Genomic DNA, 16,623 nt, shown 5'->3' with positions numbered 1-16,623 from the left:
TATGTTGTTAAACTTATGTGTAAAATGTTTCAAAAGATTACACATGATCTCTAAAAACAGATATTGATGTATTTTATCCCTTTAATACGTTTCTTTGCAAGATTGAGGAAAATGTAGATATTCCACTATAATAAGCTATCAGTTCTTCATTTTATGTAGCAAAAGTCTGAAGCCCATTGTGGAGTTCTAAGGGCCTTTTCATACATTAATCTGCAGCAGTAAACAGTTTGCCATTCAACGGGGAGCTCAATAAGTATATCTGTATGGTGCAGTCATATTTTCTAAGCATTTTCAGGCATACAACTAAAATATATAATATGTAAAAACCTCCTAAACCACTAAATTCATCTGAAGCCAACAACAAATGTTTGACAATTTCTGGAAAGGTGAGACAGGTACTTAAGGAGAATAAATGCAAACATTTGTTATTTTACATGATAATTTAACAACACCTTGTTATTTCCCAAATGAAGCTGCTGGGGCCACTTTTTCAAGAGAAAGAAGGGGGCTGGATGAAGAGGGACTTTTGTGCAATTTCTCTGCTGAAAAAGGATACCCTTCAAGCTGCTTGTACCCCGGGGGTGGGGGACTTACAGCTTTCAAAATGCATACTCCAATGTGGGGTTCACACATATTGGTGACAAGCTTCCCCCCCCCTAAAAACAGCAATGGAGGAATTCATGAAGGAATTAATGAATTATCACAGAAGAAAGCCTAGGGGTGTTGGCCGAGAACTCATGGACCCCGTTATACATCCCACCCTCGACCGCTGCCCCCAGTGTAGCACACGTCGTGGTACCAGCTCGATGCCTGCACCTGTCTTCGCACTTTATCTACTCAGCACCTTACTTAGCACTTTACCCAAGCACTTTATCTACTCAGCACCTACTTAGCACAGACCTTGCACTGACTAGCATGATAGTACTTTCCTTATTCAACATCCTACCTCCATCCACTCATAATCGACTATAACTTAAATTTTAGCCAATTAACTCGTGATTTGTGATTATTATATTGATTGGGTTTGATTTTTATATGTTATTTGGCAAATAAATTGAGGGTTATTAGGGAGGGATTATATTAATTATTGCCACTGATTTATAATATGTATTTTACCAATTAATATAAAGAGATTGTGGGGTGGGCTTAATCGGGTTGATTTGGAATTGGGATTAGTGGAGGGGAGTGGATTGGGGAGTAAAGTGTGGTGCTAAAGGGTTCTAGAAGTGGTGGCTACGATAACAACAAACACCACCAGCGGGAGATGACAGGCCCAGGAATTCCAATGCTCATGGGGAGGGGGAGGTATGGCGGTGGGAACAGAAAACAATACAAGGGAAGGGGACCGAGACCAATTAGGGCTCGGTCACCTTCCAATCTGTGTCCAATCCCAAGGGTGGCAGGTAGTAGGGACAGATTAAATAACCCACCTCCGTCATTGGTGTTATGTAATGCCAGGTCCATTAATAACAAGACCTCTGTCCTCCAAGAGTTTTTACTCGAGCAGGACATGGACCTGGCTTGCGTGACTGAGACCTGGGTACAAGAGGGAGATCTGGTAGCTCTCTCTAAAACAGCTCCCCTGGGTTACTCGCTCTTTCACCAATCGCGGACTAGTGGGCGGGGGGGGGGAGGAGTGGCATTGTTCATACGTGAGGCTTACTCCCTCAGGGCACTCCCGGCTCCAAAGATTGAGGGTATTGAATGTGCGGGCCTGGCGGGGGAGGTTGGAGAGGGGTTGGCAATTTGGCTGGTGTACTGTTCGCCTAGCGCACCGGCCAACGCCTTACCGTCCCTGCTTGAGGCCGTGGCAGGCTGGGTGTTGGAGCACCCAAGGCTGATCATTTTGGGTGACTTCAACGTCTATGCGGATGACCCAACCTCTTAGCCGGCGGCGGACCTAGTGTCATCCATGGCAACACTGGAACTCTCTCAATTTGTTACAACCCCCACCCACCAGGCTGGCCACATGTTAGACCTGATCTTTGAGGCCGGAGTTATGGTGGACGATGTAACTACAGAAGTAGTGCCATTGTCGGACCACCTTGCTCTCAGGGCTCGTATGGACATTCCATTCCAAACCTGCTTAGGCGACGAGCGTATTTTTGCTCACCCGCGGAGCCAAATGGACCCGGAACGGTTCCAGATGGCTCTACGGGATTCCTGGCCCTCTGGCGGTTCCCTTGATGGCCTTATTGAGTCTTGGAATAGCCGACTCTCTACGGCCATTGATGAGATTGCACCTCGGCGCCCTCTGCGACCCCGGATCAGGTTGGCTCTGTGGTATAACCCGGAATTACGCCAGCTGAAACAGGGCCTCAGATGGCTAAAGAGGCAATGGCGGCGTACTCGGGATGAAGTGACTAGAGCATCTTATAGAGAATTTATGAGGTCCTATGAGATGGCAGTTAAGGCCGCAAAGAAGACATACTTTGCGGCTAAGATTGCGTCTGCAAATTCACGCCCGGCGCAATTATTTAGAACAATTCGGAATCTAACTACATTGCTGCAAGGCAAGCCAAATGTTAAGGAATTGGAGATAGGCTGTGAGGCTTTTGCAAAATTTTTTGACAAAGTCCAATCGCTCTGCCACGATTGCCCTGCCATATTGGATACAGTAAGTGGACTTGAGGCTCTGTGCCTTCCTTCTGGTTTGATCTTGGATCGTTTCAACCCCCTCAGCTTGGAGGAAGTTGACAGAATCCTCTCTGCTGCACGCCCAACAACCTGCGATTTGGACCCCTGCCCCTCCTGGTTAATTAAAGCTTGCCAGGAGGAACTAAGATGTCCTATACGGGACATCATAAATAGATCTCTTTCAGAGGGTCTTTTTCCATCCCCTCTGAAGGAGGCAGTGGTTCGCCCTCTCCTGAAAAAGGTTACATCAGATCCCGCCGAATTGGCGCATTACCGGCCGGTCTCAAATTTGCCCTTTTTGGGCAAAGTAATAGAGAGGGCTGCAGCATTGCAGTTGCAGAGTTTTCTGGATGACGCTTCCACCTTAGATCCTTTTCAGTCCGGCTTCCGCCCGGGCCACAAGACAGAGACGGTGTTGGTCGCCCTCATGGATGATCTCTGGCAACATCTGGATCGAGGCAGTGTGGTGGTATTGCTGTTGCTAGACCTATCGTGGCGTTTGATATGGTCGATCACCGGCTGCTGACCTGCCACCTCGCCGACACAGGGATTCAGGGGTTAGCCTTACAGTGGCTTTCCTCTTTCCTTAAAGGTCGGGGACAAAGGGTGGCGATTGGGGGATAGCTGTCTCAGAGGCACCCACTTAACTGTGGGGTGCCTCAGGGGGCGGTTCTCTCTCCAATGTTATTTAACATCTATATGCGCCCCCTTGCCCAGATCGCCCGGGGACATGGGCTGGGTTGTCACCAGTATGCTGATGGCACCCAGCTCTATCTATTGATGGGAGGCCGGGCCTCCGACGCCCCTGTAGATCTGGACCAGGCATTGCAAGCCGTTGCTGATTGGATCAAGCTGAGCGGGTTGAAATTGAATCCAGCGAAGACAGAGGTCCTTTGCCTAGGCCGCAGCGCCTTGGGAGGAGGGATTCCCCTTCCAACTTTTGACGGGACACCACTGGTACCAGTGCGTGAAGTCAGGAGCTTGGGAGTGCTACTGGAGTCTTCCTTGACAATGGAGGCCCAGATAGCGGCCAGTGCCAAATCCGCCTTTTTTCATCTTAGACGGGCGAGGCAGCTGGCCCCCTTCTTGGAGTGAGGCGACCTGGCAACAGTGATCCATGCGACGGTTACCTCGAGATGGGACTACTGTAACACCCTCTACATGGGGCTGCTCCTGTACCGAACGCGGAAACTGCAGCTAGTGCAGAACGCAGCAGCCAGGCTACTAGTGGGACTACCTTGGTGGGAACACGTGCGGCATAGGCTGCGGGAACTGCACTGGCTGCCAATTGTATACCGGGTTCGTTACAAGGTGCTGGTTATCACCTATAAAGCCCTATATGGCCGAGGACCTGCCTACCTCAGGGACCGCCTCTCCCCATATGTTCCCCAGAGAGCACTGCGTTCCAGCTCACAAAATCTTTTGGAAATCCCTGGGCCTAAGGAGGCCAAGCTTAAAACAACTAGGGAGCTGGCCTTCTCTATGAAAGCACCCCAATGGTGGAATCAGCTGCCGGAGGAGGTGCGGGCCCTACGGGATCTCAACCAGTTCCGTAGGGCCTGCAAAACTGCCCTCTTCCAAGAAGCCTTTAAGATGTAACCAGAATGAATATTACGCTGCCTGGATAAATAGAGACTGTAGCACCACTGTATTGTTTTAGCTTATTCTTAAAATTAATTTATATTTTGTATTTATATTGTTGATTGATTTTATCTGTTACTGTCATACCATGATACTGTATTATGTTCTGTAAGCCGCCCTGAGCCTGCCTTGGCGGGGAGGGTGGGGTATAAATAAAAACTTATTATTATTATTATTAGAATGCAACCTGAGCTTTAAAAAAAACAAACCCCACCCTGAGATCTGCAGAGAAGAGAAAGGAAAAGTCCCCTGTGCATGCACCAGTCGTTTCCGACTCTGGGGTGACATTGCTTTCACAACGTTTTCACGGTAGACTTTTTACGGGATGGTTTGCCATTGCCTTCCCTAGAGAAAAGCAGGGCTATTAAAGCAATAATTCTTCAGAAATTATCAATATAGTTGTAACTACATTCAAAGCTGTTTCAGTGCCTTCACATTTTGCAGGGGTAGGAAGGAGGGGTGGCTATTAGTGAAATGGCGAAGAAGTCATTTAAAATCCAGTTTAAAATTCCAAGGTGGCACCTGATTGCTAGGATTCTCCTGATCCTTGTTTCAAAGCACCTTGTGATGCCTTTAAAACCATTTATTTATTTACATTAGACTTTTATCCCGCCCTCTCCACAAGCGGACTCAGGGCGGCTTACAACAGTTGTTTACACGATTTAAAACAATAAGTCAATAAAATCTATAAAACATTAATACAATTAAAATTTAAAACTATTCCACGGTGCTGTAACATTACTATGTTGGCGGTTCTGCTTTTCAGACAGTTGGTCACCGGGAACTCTAGCTAATGTCAGCCATAGCTTCTGTTATTGTTTGAAGTTCTGAGTTTTGAACCTATTTCACACTCTGTATTCCAACTGCAGTAGAGTGATTAGCATTTTCTGATTTGGTTAAAAACTGCAGCTAAGAAGAAGAGTTGGTTTTATACCCTGTCCTTCACTATCCACAGGAGTCTTGGAACAGCTTACAATCACCTTTCTGTTCCTCTCCCCACAATAAACATCCTGAAAGATAGGTAGAGCTGAGAGAGTTCTGAATGACCCAAAGTCACCCTGCTGGCTGAATGTGGAGGAGTGGGAAATCAAACCTGGTGCTCCAGATTAGAGTCCACTGCTCTTAACCACAACACCAAACTAGCTCTCTTAGCTACTCACTGCTCTTAACCACTACACCAAAGAATTAAATATTGATTGCACAAATGAAGTTTCCTAAGTATGAGTTTTAAAAAGCTAGTTGTTTCACAGCAACAGAGCCTTCTAATATGTGAAGCAAAATTATTATTTTTTTTTTAAATTATAATCCATGATCCCAGACAACAGCAACATTACTTTCAATGCTTTGTTTTTATTTTTGTTTTGTTTTGGTATTGCTGCGAAAAAGCCTCTAATCAATACTAGTTTTTTTTAATTCTCATATTGTAGAAGAGAATGTGATTTTATTTAAAATAAAATAAAATAATCCCATAATCTCTGAAACTATATTTATCTAACTATTTATGTGCTATTAAAGTTTTAGCTATAGAAAGTAAAGTTGAAATAGTTTCTTCATAATGAGTTTATTTTTTGTATTTGTTCCATCAATCTAATAGAATGGCTTTGGGTTGGAACAGAATATTTACTTGTAACATTATATTGATTATTGATATTATTTTAAACCAAAATTGTTGTAGATGTGGACATGACCACCAGCAGTGAAAAAAAAATCAGCAATATGACCAAATTGTTTGGGGACATTTACTGTGTGGATGATTTTATATGATGTAAAGTAATTGGGGGCAAATACCACCTTGTCAGACGTTTTACAGCTTGTTGAAAACATTGGTTGAATGTTGAAAACATTGGTTGAATGTTTGATCCAGCTCTAAAAAGTATTGACCAGTTCCGCAGGGCCTGCAAGACCACCCTTTTTAAACTTGCTTACCCAGACTGCTGAAGAAGGCTGTTAATAAGGATCCGCCAATGCGGCTTAAAGATTTAGACCGCTGTATATAAAATGGCAGAACTAGCGTCAAACATCATCAGCACTGTCAGACTAAACTATTTAATTGTATAGACTGGCTTTTAATGTTGTTAAATAATGTTTTATATTGTTTTATATTGTTAAATTTAAAGGTTTTATTATATTGTATGTTATTGAGAAATGCTGTTAGCCGCCCTGAGCCTGCCGAGGCGGGGAGGGCGGGATACAAATAAAATTTATTATTATTATTATTATTGCTAGATTAGCCGAGATGGTTTGAGATTAGGGATGTCTAAACCACCACGGTTTGTAGTTCTAGAAAGAGTAGTTTTTAAAAGGCCCACATATATGTGGGTTTTTAAAAGGTCCATATATATTTATTTATTTGACTTTGCCATTTCGAGAGATTAAGATTGATAAGGTTATGAATAGAAATAAGTACTTAGGTAAAATAAAAGATTTAATTCTGTTTATATAGTTTGCCCAAGTAACCATTTTTGAATTCCAGTTAGTCATCATACACTTTTATTCAGTTTCTAGTCTGTGAAAGTTAGTTGTGAATAGATCTTGAATTTTTGGAGGAATAAATATACCTAAATATCTCCAAGACTTAGTTGCAATTTTGTAATGATAAAGTGCTTTGATTTTTTGAAGGGCAGTCATCTCAATATTATCAGATGGATTATAGATTTGGTTTTGCTAAACATGAGCTCTGAGACTTCTCCAAAATACTGTAGAAATAACTGTAGTTCCAAAAGAGATTCTAATGTTTTAGTGAAATACAAAATTAAGTCATCAGCATATGGCAATGTCTTATGTGTTGTGCCAATTTGTATTCCCTGAATTTCATTGTTGTTTCTAATCAATATTAGTTAATGCACAAAGTAACTCATACATACCACAGCACTGTCGTTGGTATCTCTAATAGTAATCTAATGTGACCTCAGAGTGTGATTCAAAAAATCCACATAATGGGACTAGGCATAGAAAGGGATTCGGAAAACCTATGGAAAATGTGCCCACAAGAGGTTCCTGAAGAAGTTCTGTGAACTCTTCCTGGACAGCAGACCCCTAAATAAACATTTCTGTTCCTTACAGTCACTTCTCAGGTCCCAAATAAACAGCTTTTATTAAGTATACCTTTGCAATGCGGGGTACAACTACTGCCCATTGTCCTCATACAAATGTTCTAATCAAAAGCAACTTACTTTTGTACGTTATTCTTGTTATGGTGTCTCTGTTAAGCATACGATTTAGAAATGGATTTGATGATTCAGATACCTATGAGAGGCAAAAAATCATGATCAAAAATGAATTATCATAAGCTTCTTATTTGGAAAAATACAGCTATTTGATTTGCACACAGGTGCAGCAGTGTCCCATTATGTCGTATAGCAGAAGAGGCAAAAAAAAAAAAATAACGTCAATATTAAATAGTTATTGCAGACTCAATGGAACTGTTGCATCAAGGATGCAATAATAATATGACATCTGCTGTATAGTATCTACTTTGAGAAGAACATTTCTTCTGACTTTTCAGTCACAGTTAGAACACACATTCATCACTGTGATATTTACACCATTCCACCATGTTATGAATATAAATAATTTTCAATTATTTGATGATAATACTTCATATTGTTATTGTTTGCCTTTTTCTTTAGAGGTCCTTATTTTGTTTTCTTTCTCCCACTAATTTGCAGGGCCTTCTCTGAATCAAGTAGCATTCCACTAGTGGAATGTTCCTTGCATCGGAGAAAGCTCCTTTGTTAGTATAACCCAAATACTGGATTTAGCTCACTGGATTGGATCCAATGATCTGTCAGCAGAAGGTGACAGTACAGTATATTTTCTCCTTGTTTCCCTCCCTGAAAAGTTCTTTCTGACCCCAGGAAAGTTGATTTTCAGAGTTGGGAGTGTTCAGGGACTAATAGCTATGTGAATTGGGGGCTTGTCTGTCCTCTGTTTTCTATCACTGGAAATCTGTTAACAGAAAAGATAAGAGGGGCGATTTTGTCAACTTCCTTATCCTTGCAGCCACCCCTCATCTCTGTGGCTATTATTTTGTTTATAAAGAATTTATATGTTGCTTCTCCAGAGAGATGTCTTAAAGGTAAAAACAATACCATGAAGTTACACAAACAACTCCTACATTACTAGTATTAAAAACTAGCTATTGAAATAAGTCAGGTGCATAAAACAACTACTGAAGACCCTTAAAAATTCATAAAATAGATCTTAGACTAGAAGCAGATCATAAACAGCAGAAAAAAACACACCTTGGTTAAATGCCTGGGTTAAACATACACAGTTTTGTCTTCACACCTAAAAGACAGTATGATAGCCACCAGGTGAGCCTCAAGGGGAGGGCAAAGGTCAAGTGCCACAACTGAAAATGCCCTGTCTCTCCTTGATCACCACCAATCTCACCTCTGAAGGCAGTTTCACGGTATGGGAAAAGGTGTCCATTCAAGTACAAAGGTCCCAAGGTGTTTAGGGATTTAAAAAGGTAAGAACTAGCCCCCTGTATTGTGCCATGTGGGTACTGTAATTCTATCGGAGCTTTCACACATGCTAAATAATGCAGTTTCAATCCACTTCAGTGACTGTTTGCAAGTGCATTTTGTGATTTCACACAGTAAAATCCCACTGCAAAGTGGATTGAAAGGGCATTTAGTGTGTATGAAAGTGTGTCATTATAGAAAAGCAGCTACCTTCACTCCATCCAAGGTTGCCGTGTTCCAGTTTAAACTTGAGCATAAAAGTGCTCCTCCCACCTTGTCCCACTTCCAGTCAGACGGAAACACTGCTGCAAGCATAGCCTTAAGGTACAACATCTATGTTTTAAAATTTTTAATAAATCAGTACAATGCTTTGAGGTTCTATGGGATATTCTGACATGGAAATGGCTTTCTTCTTTGCCAGGCAACACAATTGCTTCTCTCTTCTGCTACTCTTTGAACTATATTCTCCTCAGGTCTCGGTCTCTATTTATATTGACACTTGGTTCTGGTGTTCATTTTGCAGTCATGACTCACAGCAAAGTGATTGTGAAGGTTGTGAAGTGAAACCTGACTAAGAATTTTATATAGGAGTTAATCAGGCCTTGACATTTTGCAGTTTAGACTTGGAATTCAATGAGATAGCCACGCTGCAGGTTCCAGTAATGATTCAGTACAAAACTGTGTCCTGTACTGTGGAAGTCTGCAAAAAAGACTGTAGAAGACTGCAAAAAGCTAAAATATGCAGCATTATTTTTTAAAATCATTTTAAAAATGAAACTTGCAGGTTTATGTTTATTCTTACAATTTTGTTTTCCTGGCAACTACCCTATGGCTGAGTACAGGTGGCCTGTTTTGGGCCAACACAAGAACTCCCCACAGCTGGATTTATATTATGCATTCAAATGGGCACATCTGGGTTGCACCTCACTCCTGTCCTTATGTTATCCTCTGGCACATCTCTGCTGCCTTAAAAATCTTTGAAGCACTTCCCTGTTGCCTTTCCCGGTCATCTGAATGGCTGGGAAGCACCAGTGAAGTGCCTCCCATGTGCTTGAGTGGCCTGACCACAGCCCATCCCTCTTCCAGCAGCAGGGCACATGCTGTCTGACCACTCTGAGGTGCCTCGGACTGTGCTGGCTTTTTTCCCTGAGATGGGAGGCTGCTGCCTCAAGCTGCCTGTCTGTACCCAGCCTAAATTTCATTTGAGAACACCCTCTTCTACCTGTTGAGCATACTTATGACAAAATGAATTGCTTTAGGTTTATGTGTGATCTTTTCAAAAGACCTCTGTGAATGGTAACAAGCAAATATTTAAAATGGCATATATGTATGTTTAGATACACAGCTGTTCATTCTTCACTGTACTAGAAAATGGTAGCACTGCATCAGAGATGGGGAAACAAAAGCATGCTATTGAGACACTGATGCTAACCAATAGGCATCCCTCATCATCCGCTTGCCATCAGTTTAAAATGAACCTCACTAAAATGTGCAAAACCAGATTTTCAGAGGTGAGTTAGGACAGAAGGCAGCAGATTTGTATTAAACACAGTGAAAGCCCTTCTAACTTGGCTTTAAGTATATAGATATTGCTTAATACAGTATAGCCTTGATTCCGTATTAAGACTTTTATGGGCCTCCAGTGCTCATTTGATAACTACAGCATGCAGCCTTCAACCTGAGAAATCAGCGTTTAGGTAGCATAATCAGGGGTGGCCAACGGTAGCTCTCCAGATGTTTTTTGCCTACAACTGCCATCAGCCCCAGTCATTGGCCATGCTGGCTGGGGCTGATGGCAGTTGTAGGCAAAAAACATCTGGAGAGCTACCGTTGGCCACCCCTGTCATATATCAAACTATCACAGTCACGTCAAAATCCATTTTAAGGGCCATTTGTAATGGGAAGAGGGGAGAGAGAATGAGGATGGGATGGAAAGAGAGATACTGAAAAGAGACCTAGAAATGGATGCTGGGAAAACATCTTCAGATTAAAGAGAACTATGTGCAAGGAGTCTGTAGTGAGCAAGTTGCATACTGAGGGACTGGTCACAGTGATGGCTATTCCAAAGGGCAATCATTAGGAGCAGTTCATTAGAGCAAGATTCCTAGAAGAAGTTTGATAGTCAAGATTACAAGATGCAGGCACTGGCCACTACAACAGCACCCAATCACTTAAAACCTCGTGAAGCAAATAGAACTCAATGTATAAGAAACTGTACTGTACTTACTTTCATAAATATAGAAACTACCACCAAGCCATTGGGACTTTTTGCAGCTTCCGTAACATTTGTATACAACTCATGGTTATAGTGGATTAGCTGAACCTAAAGAAAAGAGAGGGAAATGAAAATTAAGCGCTGGAGAATCAAATCCATTCCTCTCTTTTCAAACAACAAATGCCCTTTTTATCAATGCACAGTTGCTTGCAACATGATTTGTAAAATTTCATAATCATATTTTTATTTTTTTTTATTGCTGGAGGTTTTGCAGCCTGCATGATTTTAATAATCACAGTGACCATCTGGCTCGTATTGGCACCGCACCAGTTGTTTCTCCTTTCCATTGTCAGTAAGTGAATTTAACATATTAAGATGCAAAATGCACTGCAGAGGTCGGCACTGGTTTTCCCCTGCAATTGCCCTGATTGTAGGCACCAAAGAAAATGTCTTTCCACCAATCCAAGCTACACACAGGGGTGGCTGGAGACAAGACCCTTGCACAAGCAGAAGAGGCAGAAACAGCACACACTGCACAACTCTACACAATTAAATCAAATACAATTTGGGTTCATATCAGCGGCCCAGAGTTAAATGTTTAGTAGACCAATCACAGGACTGAGAACTGTATGTGTAACTCAGGGCTGCACAACTTGTTATCCACTAAGCTGAATGCAGCCTACCAACCACATATGGCAACCCCCTAGGGCTGGGGTGTCAAACATGCAGCCCGGGGGCCAACTCAGGTTCCAGAGAGCTCCTATCAGGCCCCCAAGCAACTGGCTGTCGTCTGCTTTCTTCTCTCTCTCTCTTGCTTCCTTCTGCATCACAGCTTGCTTTGCAAGGCTTGCTCAATTACACAGGAGCTACAGAGCAAAATCTCTGTTTTCTCCATTGGCTGAGGCTCCTCCCTTGAGGAGGAAGGGGGGAGAGGAAGAGCTGGCTTTGCCAGGCTCTCTCAGTCGCACAGCAGAGCTATTGAGCCAAGCCTCTCTTCCTTCCCCCTCCTGGTCCCTTGGGGAAGGAAGGAAGGAAGGAAGGAAGGAAGGAAGGAAGGAAGGAAGGAAGGAAGGAAGGAAGGAAGGAAGGAAGGAAGGAAGGAAGGAAGGAAGGAGCCAGAGCTTCCTTTGCCCAGTTCCCTGTATTCCATGGGAGAGATACAAAGGAAGCACCATTAAGGCCAACAAGTGCTAACATTTTAAGAATGTTTTAATTTTTTTTTAATTGTGTGTCTGTGTCCTTTAGTAAGTTATCTCTCTGCTACCTAATCTTAAATAGGTATACACATGATCTGGTCCAACATGGTCTGGCCCAATCGGACGTGGCTCAGCCCAACAAAGACTCATTTATATCAGATTCGACCCTCATAACAAATGAGTTCAACACCCCTGCCTAGGGATTTAATAATTCTCCTATATTTCTGCCTGCTTGAGATTATATTTGATTCTTGCACCTTGCCTTTCATTACTTGTTTACAGTAGTTTGCTTATGTCTCCTCAGCTACACAACAGCTGTGGGGAGCTGCTTCTTAAAAAAAAAAAGAAAAAGAAAAAAAGAGCCCAAATGGGCATGGAATCATGATGTGGGGGGAGGAAGGGTTCTTGCTGTCTCCCCCTCAAGCAGTTTTCTTATATGAAAGCCACAATTGGGGGCAGTTATTTTGCCAGTTTGGATGCTCCATGTGGAGTATCTGTGCGCAGGAAGCATTTTTACTTCCAACACAATAAAATCCATACTGATGAGTAAATGCCACCACCAATAAGGGAAGCTATAATGAGTAGCGCCTTCAAGAATTCAAGTGTGATTAAATATGTAGACTGTTAAATGATAATTGCTTGCAAGTTGCAAAAAAATACAGCAGTAGATCAATCAAAGACATTAAACACAATGGAAGAATGCAAAGATGCAAATGTTTGTTAGCTTTAGGCACTCTCCTAGAACAAATAGTATAAACAAATGGCAGACATGAAAAATGTCTTTATTGATTTGTATTGTCACAATGAGAAATAGGACAATGGAAAAACAGAAATAGGGAGCAAATACTATGATGTCAAAAATAATTTATTTTGAATAACTAGTACAAAAAATATGTAGTTGAATTTTTTGAGGGATGGTTCATATTGTTGGCAGCTCTCAACAAAGTGCTTGGAAAGTTCTGCTATCCACTGTGCCTGTAGCCTGGCTGAGATTTACATGGAAGCATCACTTGTATGAAGTAATGAGCAGACATCTCCACATGGGCAGCTTATCCATAGAAGCTCCAGTTTCTCTGATGGTAGCAATATTCTTCTGAAGCACCATTTTGTCCTCTACATGAGAGTTCCAGTTCATAGACGGTATCTTTACATAATCCATAGTAAGAAGTTCCAACAAAATGATCTATTTCATTCCCACAGGTGTTTGTTGCATGTGCTTCAGGCACCACATCTGTTGACTCATGGAGCACAGACTAAGAATATGACCGAGCACTGATTAAGAACTGAACAATTGTCCTTCTCAGGTATCAAACAGAACTGAGATCCTACCTCAGCTGTTTCCTCTCTTATACAGAAGATGGAGAATGTTTTGTTTAAAAGTAAAGTGTCACACGGAACTTCCATTGGTTGGCTACATGCATGTTCAGATAGTGGTTTCTATATGTGTGGATTGGGTCTTCTACTGAAAAGCCCCCCAAAACTGGAAAAGTGTTCAGATACCCTCAGTTATTTCCCTTTCTCGCTCAAAAAACTCGCAGATACTGGTTTCTGGAAGCTGGTGTGTCCGGGGCTGCATGGTTTGAAGCACATCATTCACAATGATACTGTAGGAATTGTGTGCTGAAATAACACGTCTGATCTGGGGCAATAATACCCCCCCCCCAGCACAGCACCCAAACAGCTACTTGGGGGCAGCATTATTTTCAAGTTGCAACAAAGCAACACACACTATGACCAAGGAATTAGCATGCAAACAGGGAAGGGGCCCTGAGGAACTTCTGCAAATGCTGCAGAGAATGCAGGAGAATAGCTCTTGGGCCAGATGCAACAAAATTTTGAGCTCAACATTAATGAAACACAGCATATGACCCTGGGGGAACACTTCTTAACTTGTTCATCGTGGGTGGAAACATGTCCTGTATGTGATCCTGTAAACTAGAGAGCTTGGATTATGCTCTAAGTATCTCAAGGACACCTTTCCACTTAATTGTGAAAGAGAGAAAGCTTAAAACCAGAAAAACTTTAATAGGAAGGTTGAAACTGTTGACACAATGTCATAATTTATTTTACCTTATTACAATATATCAGAGGAAGAAAAAATATAACTTGATCTTTTTTAACATCTGGCGCAGTAAGTTATTTTTTTTAAAGCCAGGAAACAAACTAATTTGAGCAGAAGGAAAAATCTCAAAGGCAACAAAGTCATCGAACAGAATTTGGGCAGCCAGCAGAGCTGGAGGAAGCATTAACACAGTCCTATTGTGATCTGTCTTCTAAAGGCCTTTTAAAGAATTAATGAGGGTTCCCACTAAATGGTGACCAGAGGTTATGGGCTCATTAACTACCCATTTATTAATTTACTGAACTTCCATAATGTCTTGCGACTTCAGGATTGTGTCCTTGTTGGCAACTGGGTTTTTTTTTGTTGTTGGCAGAAAAGTTATTTACTGCTGATGCTCACTCCCATAGCCAAGGTCAGTCAATGAGTTCAGGAAGAAAGAGGTCATGATATCTAGTTTGGATGTTCCTCTCCACTAACTCGCAGTGTCAGAGGCAGTGATGTGATGCAAGGAAGGAAAGCTGTAATTAAAAAGCAGAAAGGGCCAAGGAGAGGCAGGAGCAGCTCTTGATTCCGTAATCACCAGAAATACTGTAAAAACCCAGAATGCACATCCACTCCAGAAATGGTGCTTGAGTGCAAAACAACAGCCATAAACTAAATGGCTGCTTTTAGCTCAGATGGCAATAAAGCTAATGGCATAACTACACATAAGGATCCAAACACAGAATTCCAATTCTGTCTGTGCCTCATAATGCAGAGGACAGGAAACACTTTACAGGGAAGAATGAGGGTGTGTGTGTGTGTGTGTGTGAGGAAGAGGTGTTTAAAAACTTCCTTCATCCAATGAGTCTCCTTAGCAGATGCTCCCTTTCCTCAACCTTAGCCACCTATAATTCACCCCACCCCCAGCCATGTTTTCATTCTGGAAATAAGTCCAAATAGAATAAATGCTGTTTGGGCATGAAATTTTCAGCAGAGAAGGAAATCTTCCACCATGTCTCACCTAGAAATGCCTCCCTGCATTTATACTACTTCATCAAACCTGGTTTTCCTTACATAGTATGATTTTCTCATAAAATCTGAGTCATATGTACTTTATGGTTTACTAAAGTCACAAGGAAGCAATTTGACCACATGATTTTGGAGATGCAGAGGGACCTGAACATTTCTTGCAAATGAAATATGCTAGGCCCAATTTAGGGTTGCCAATCCCTAGTTGAGGGCAGGGGATCTCCTGATTTGGAGGTCCTCCCCCCCCCACTTCAGGATTATCAGAAAGTGGAGGGGGGGTATTGAATGCCCACTGAAACTCCATTATATCCTTTGGAGACCATTTTCCATAGGGCATAATGGAGAATCAATCTGTGGGTATTGGGGGGGGTAGTTTTTTAGGTAGAGGCACCACATTTTCAGCATAGCATTTAGTCCATCTCCTCAAAATATCCCCCAAGTTTCAAAAAGATTGAACCAGGGGGTGTAATTCTATGAGCCCCAAAAGAAGGTGCCCCCCATCCTCCACTATTTCCAGAGAAGGGAAGGCAGTTAAGAAAAGCATGGTCCCTTTCAATGTGATGGCCAGAACTTCCTTTGGAGTTCAATTATGCTTGTCACAACCTTCTTCCAAGCTCCACCAGAAGAATAAAGTACATGGCTCTCATCATCAAACAGAAATCAAAAAGTGACAGCTGCCCCTCCCCCACAATTTCCTCATTAAAAAAGAAATCAAAAAGTGACAGGTGCCCTGCCCCCACACCCACAAATGAATGCCTGATGTAGTGGGATTGCACTTTTTGGGGGGAATATTCTGTTTTGGAAAAGTATATATATACATTTATACATTCCACACTAAAAGTATATTTTAGAATCCTTGTACATCCAATGCCAAGAGCATTTTTTCCTGTTCTTTGGTCTGTGATCCTATTTAAAAGCAAGCATCTTTCTGCAAGGTCTTACTCCTAAAACAAACAAACTAGAAGTGTTCAATTTCAAGATGTTTTGATAATTTCGTCTATCTTATAATATATAGCCATTTGTGAGACCAGCAGCATTTGACCTGCAACCCCCTAAAAAAGGTCAGAACTCTAGGTCACCGCTTTTACGGTGGGAAGTTGTACTCTCATCAACAAAAATTATGGTTGTTTAGCCATGCCTGACCACAAATGTAAACTGAGATTTCAGCACCAAAGAGCCTTTTCACATGCAGAGTAAAAAAAAAGTATGGGTGGATAAAAACATATGCATAGAAGATTCTGAATAGGTGCATAGAAGATTCTGAAATTTGGCTGGGGAAAAAAAAATGCAGGGAAGGGGGGGGGGGGAAGTTATACCATACAAGTTATACCACATTGAGGACTGGTTTTCCTCCACCCTGGGTGCCTTAGATCCCAAGTGACTGTTCATTAT

At 42.0% G+C, this 16,623-nt stretch overlaps 1 protein-coding gene across 1 annotated transcript in view; it reads right to left on the bottom strand.

Moving 5' to 3' along the window:
- CA10 (carbonic anhydrase 10) overlaps positions 1–16,623 on the bottom strand; it is a 546,255-nt gene that overhangs the window by 22,055 nt on the left and 507,577 nt on the right. Inside the window, exons 6-7 of the mRNA XM_060252934.1 lie at positions 10,975–11,070; positions 7,452–7,524 (exon numbers count right to left, since the gene is read on the bottom strand). Of these exons, the coding sequence (XP_060108917.1) occupies positions 7,452–7,524; positions 10,975–11,070 (169 nt within the window). The remainder of the gene's footprint in view (positions 1–7,451; positions 7,525–10,974; positions 11,071–16,623) is intronic.

Source organism: Heteronotia binoei, chromosome 13 (assembly GCF_032191835.1).
Source record: "Heteronotia binoei isolate CCM8104 ecotype False Entrance Well chromosome 13, APGP_CSIRO_Hbin_v1, whole genome shotgun sequence".
Classification (NCBI taxonomy): Eukaryota; Metazoa; Chordata; class Lepidosauria; order Squamata; family Gekkonidae; genus Heteronotia; species Heteronotia binoei.
Note: the sequence above shows the minus strand (reverse complement) of the source record. Positions and strands in the feature narration are given on the sequence as shown.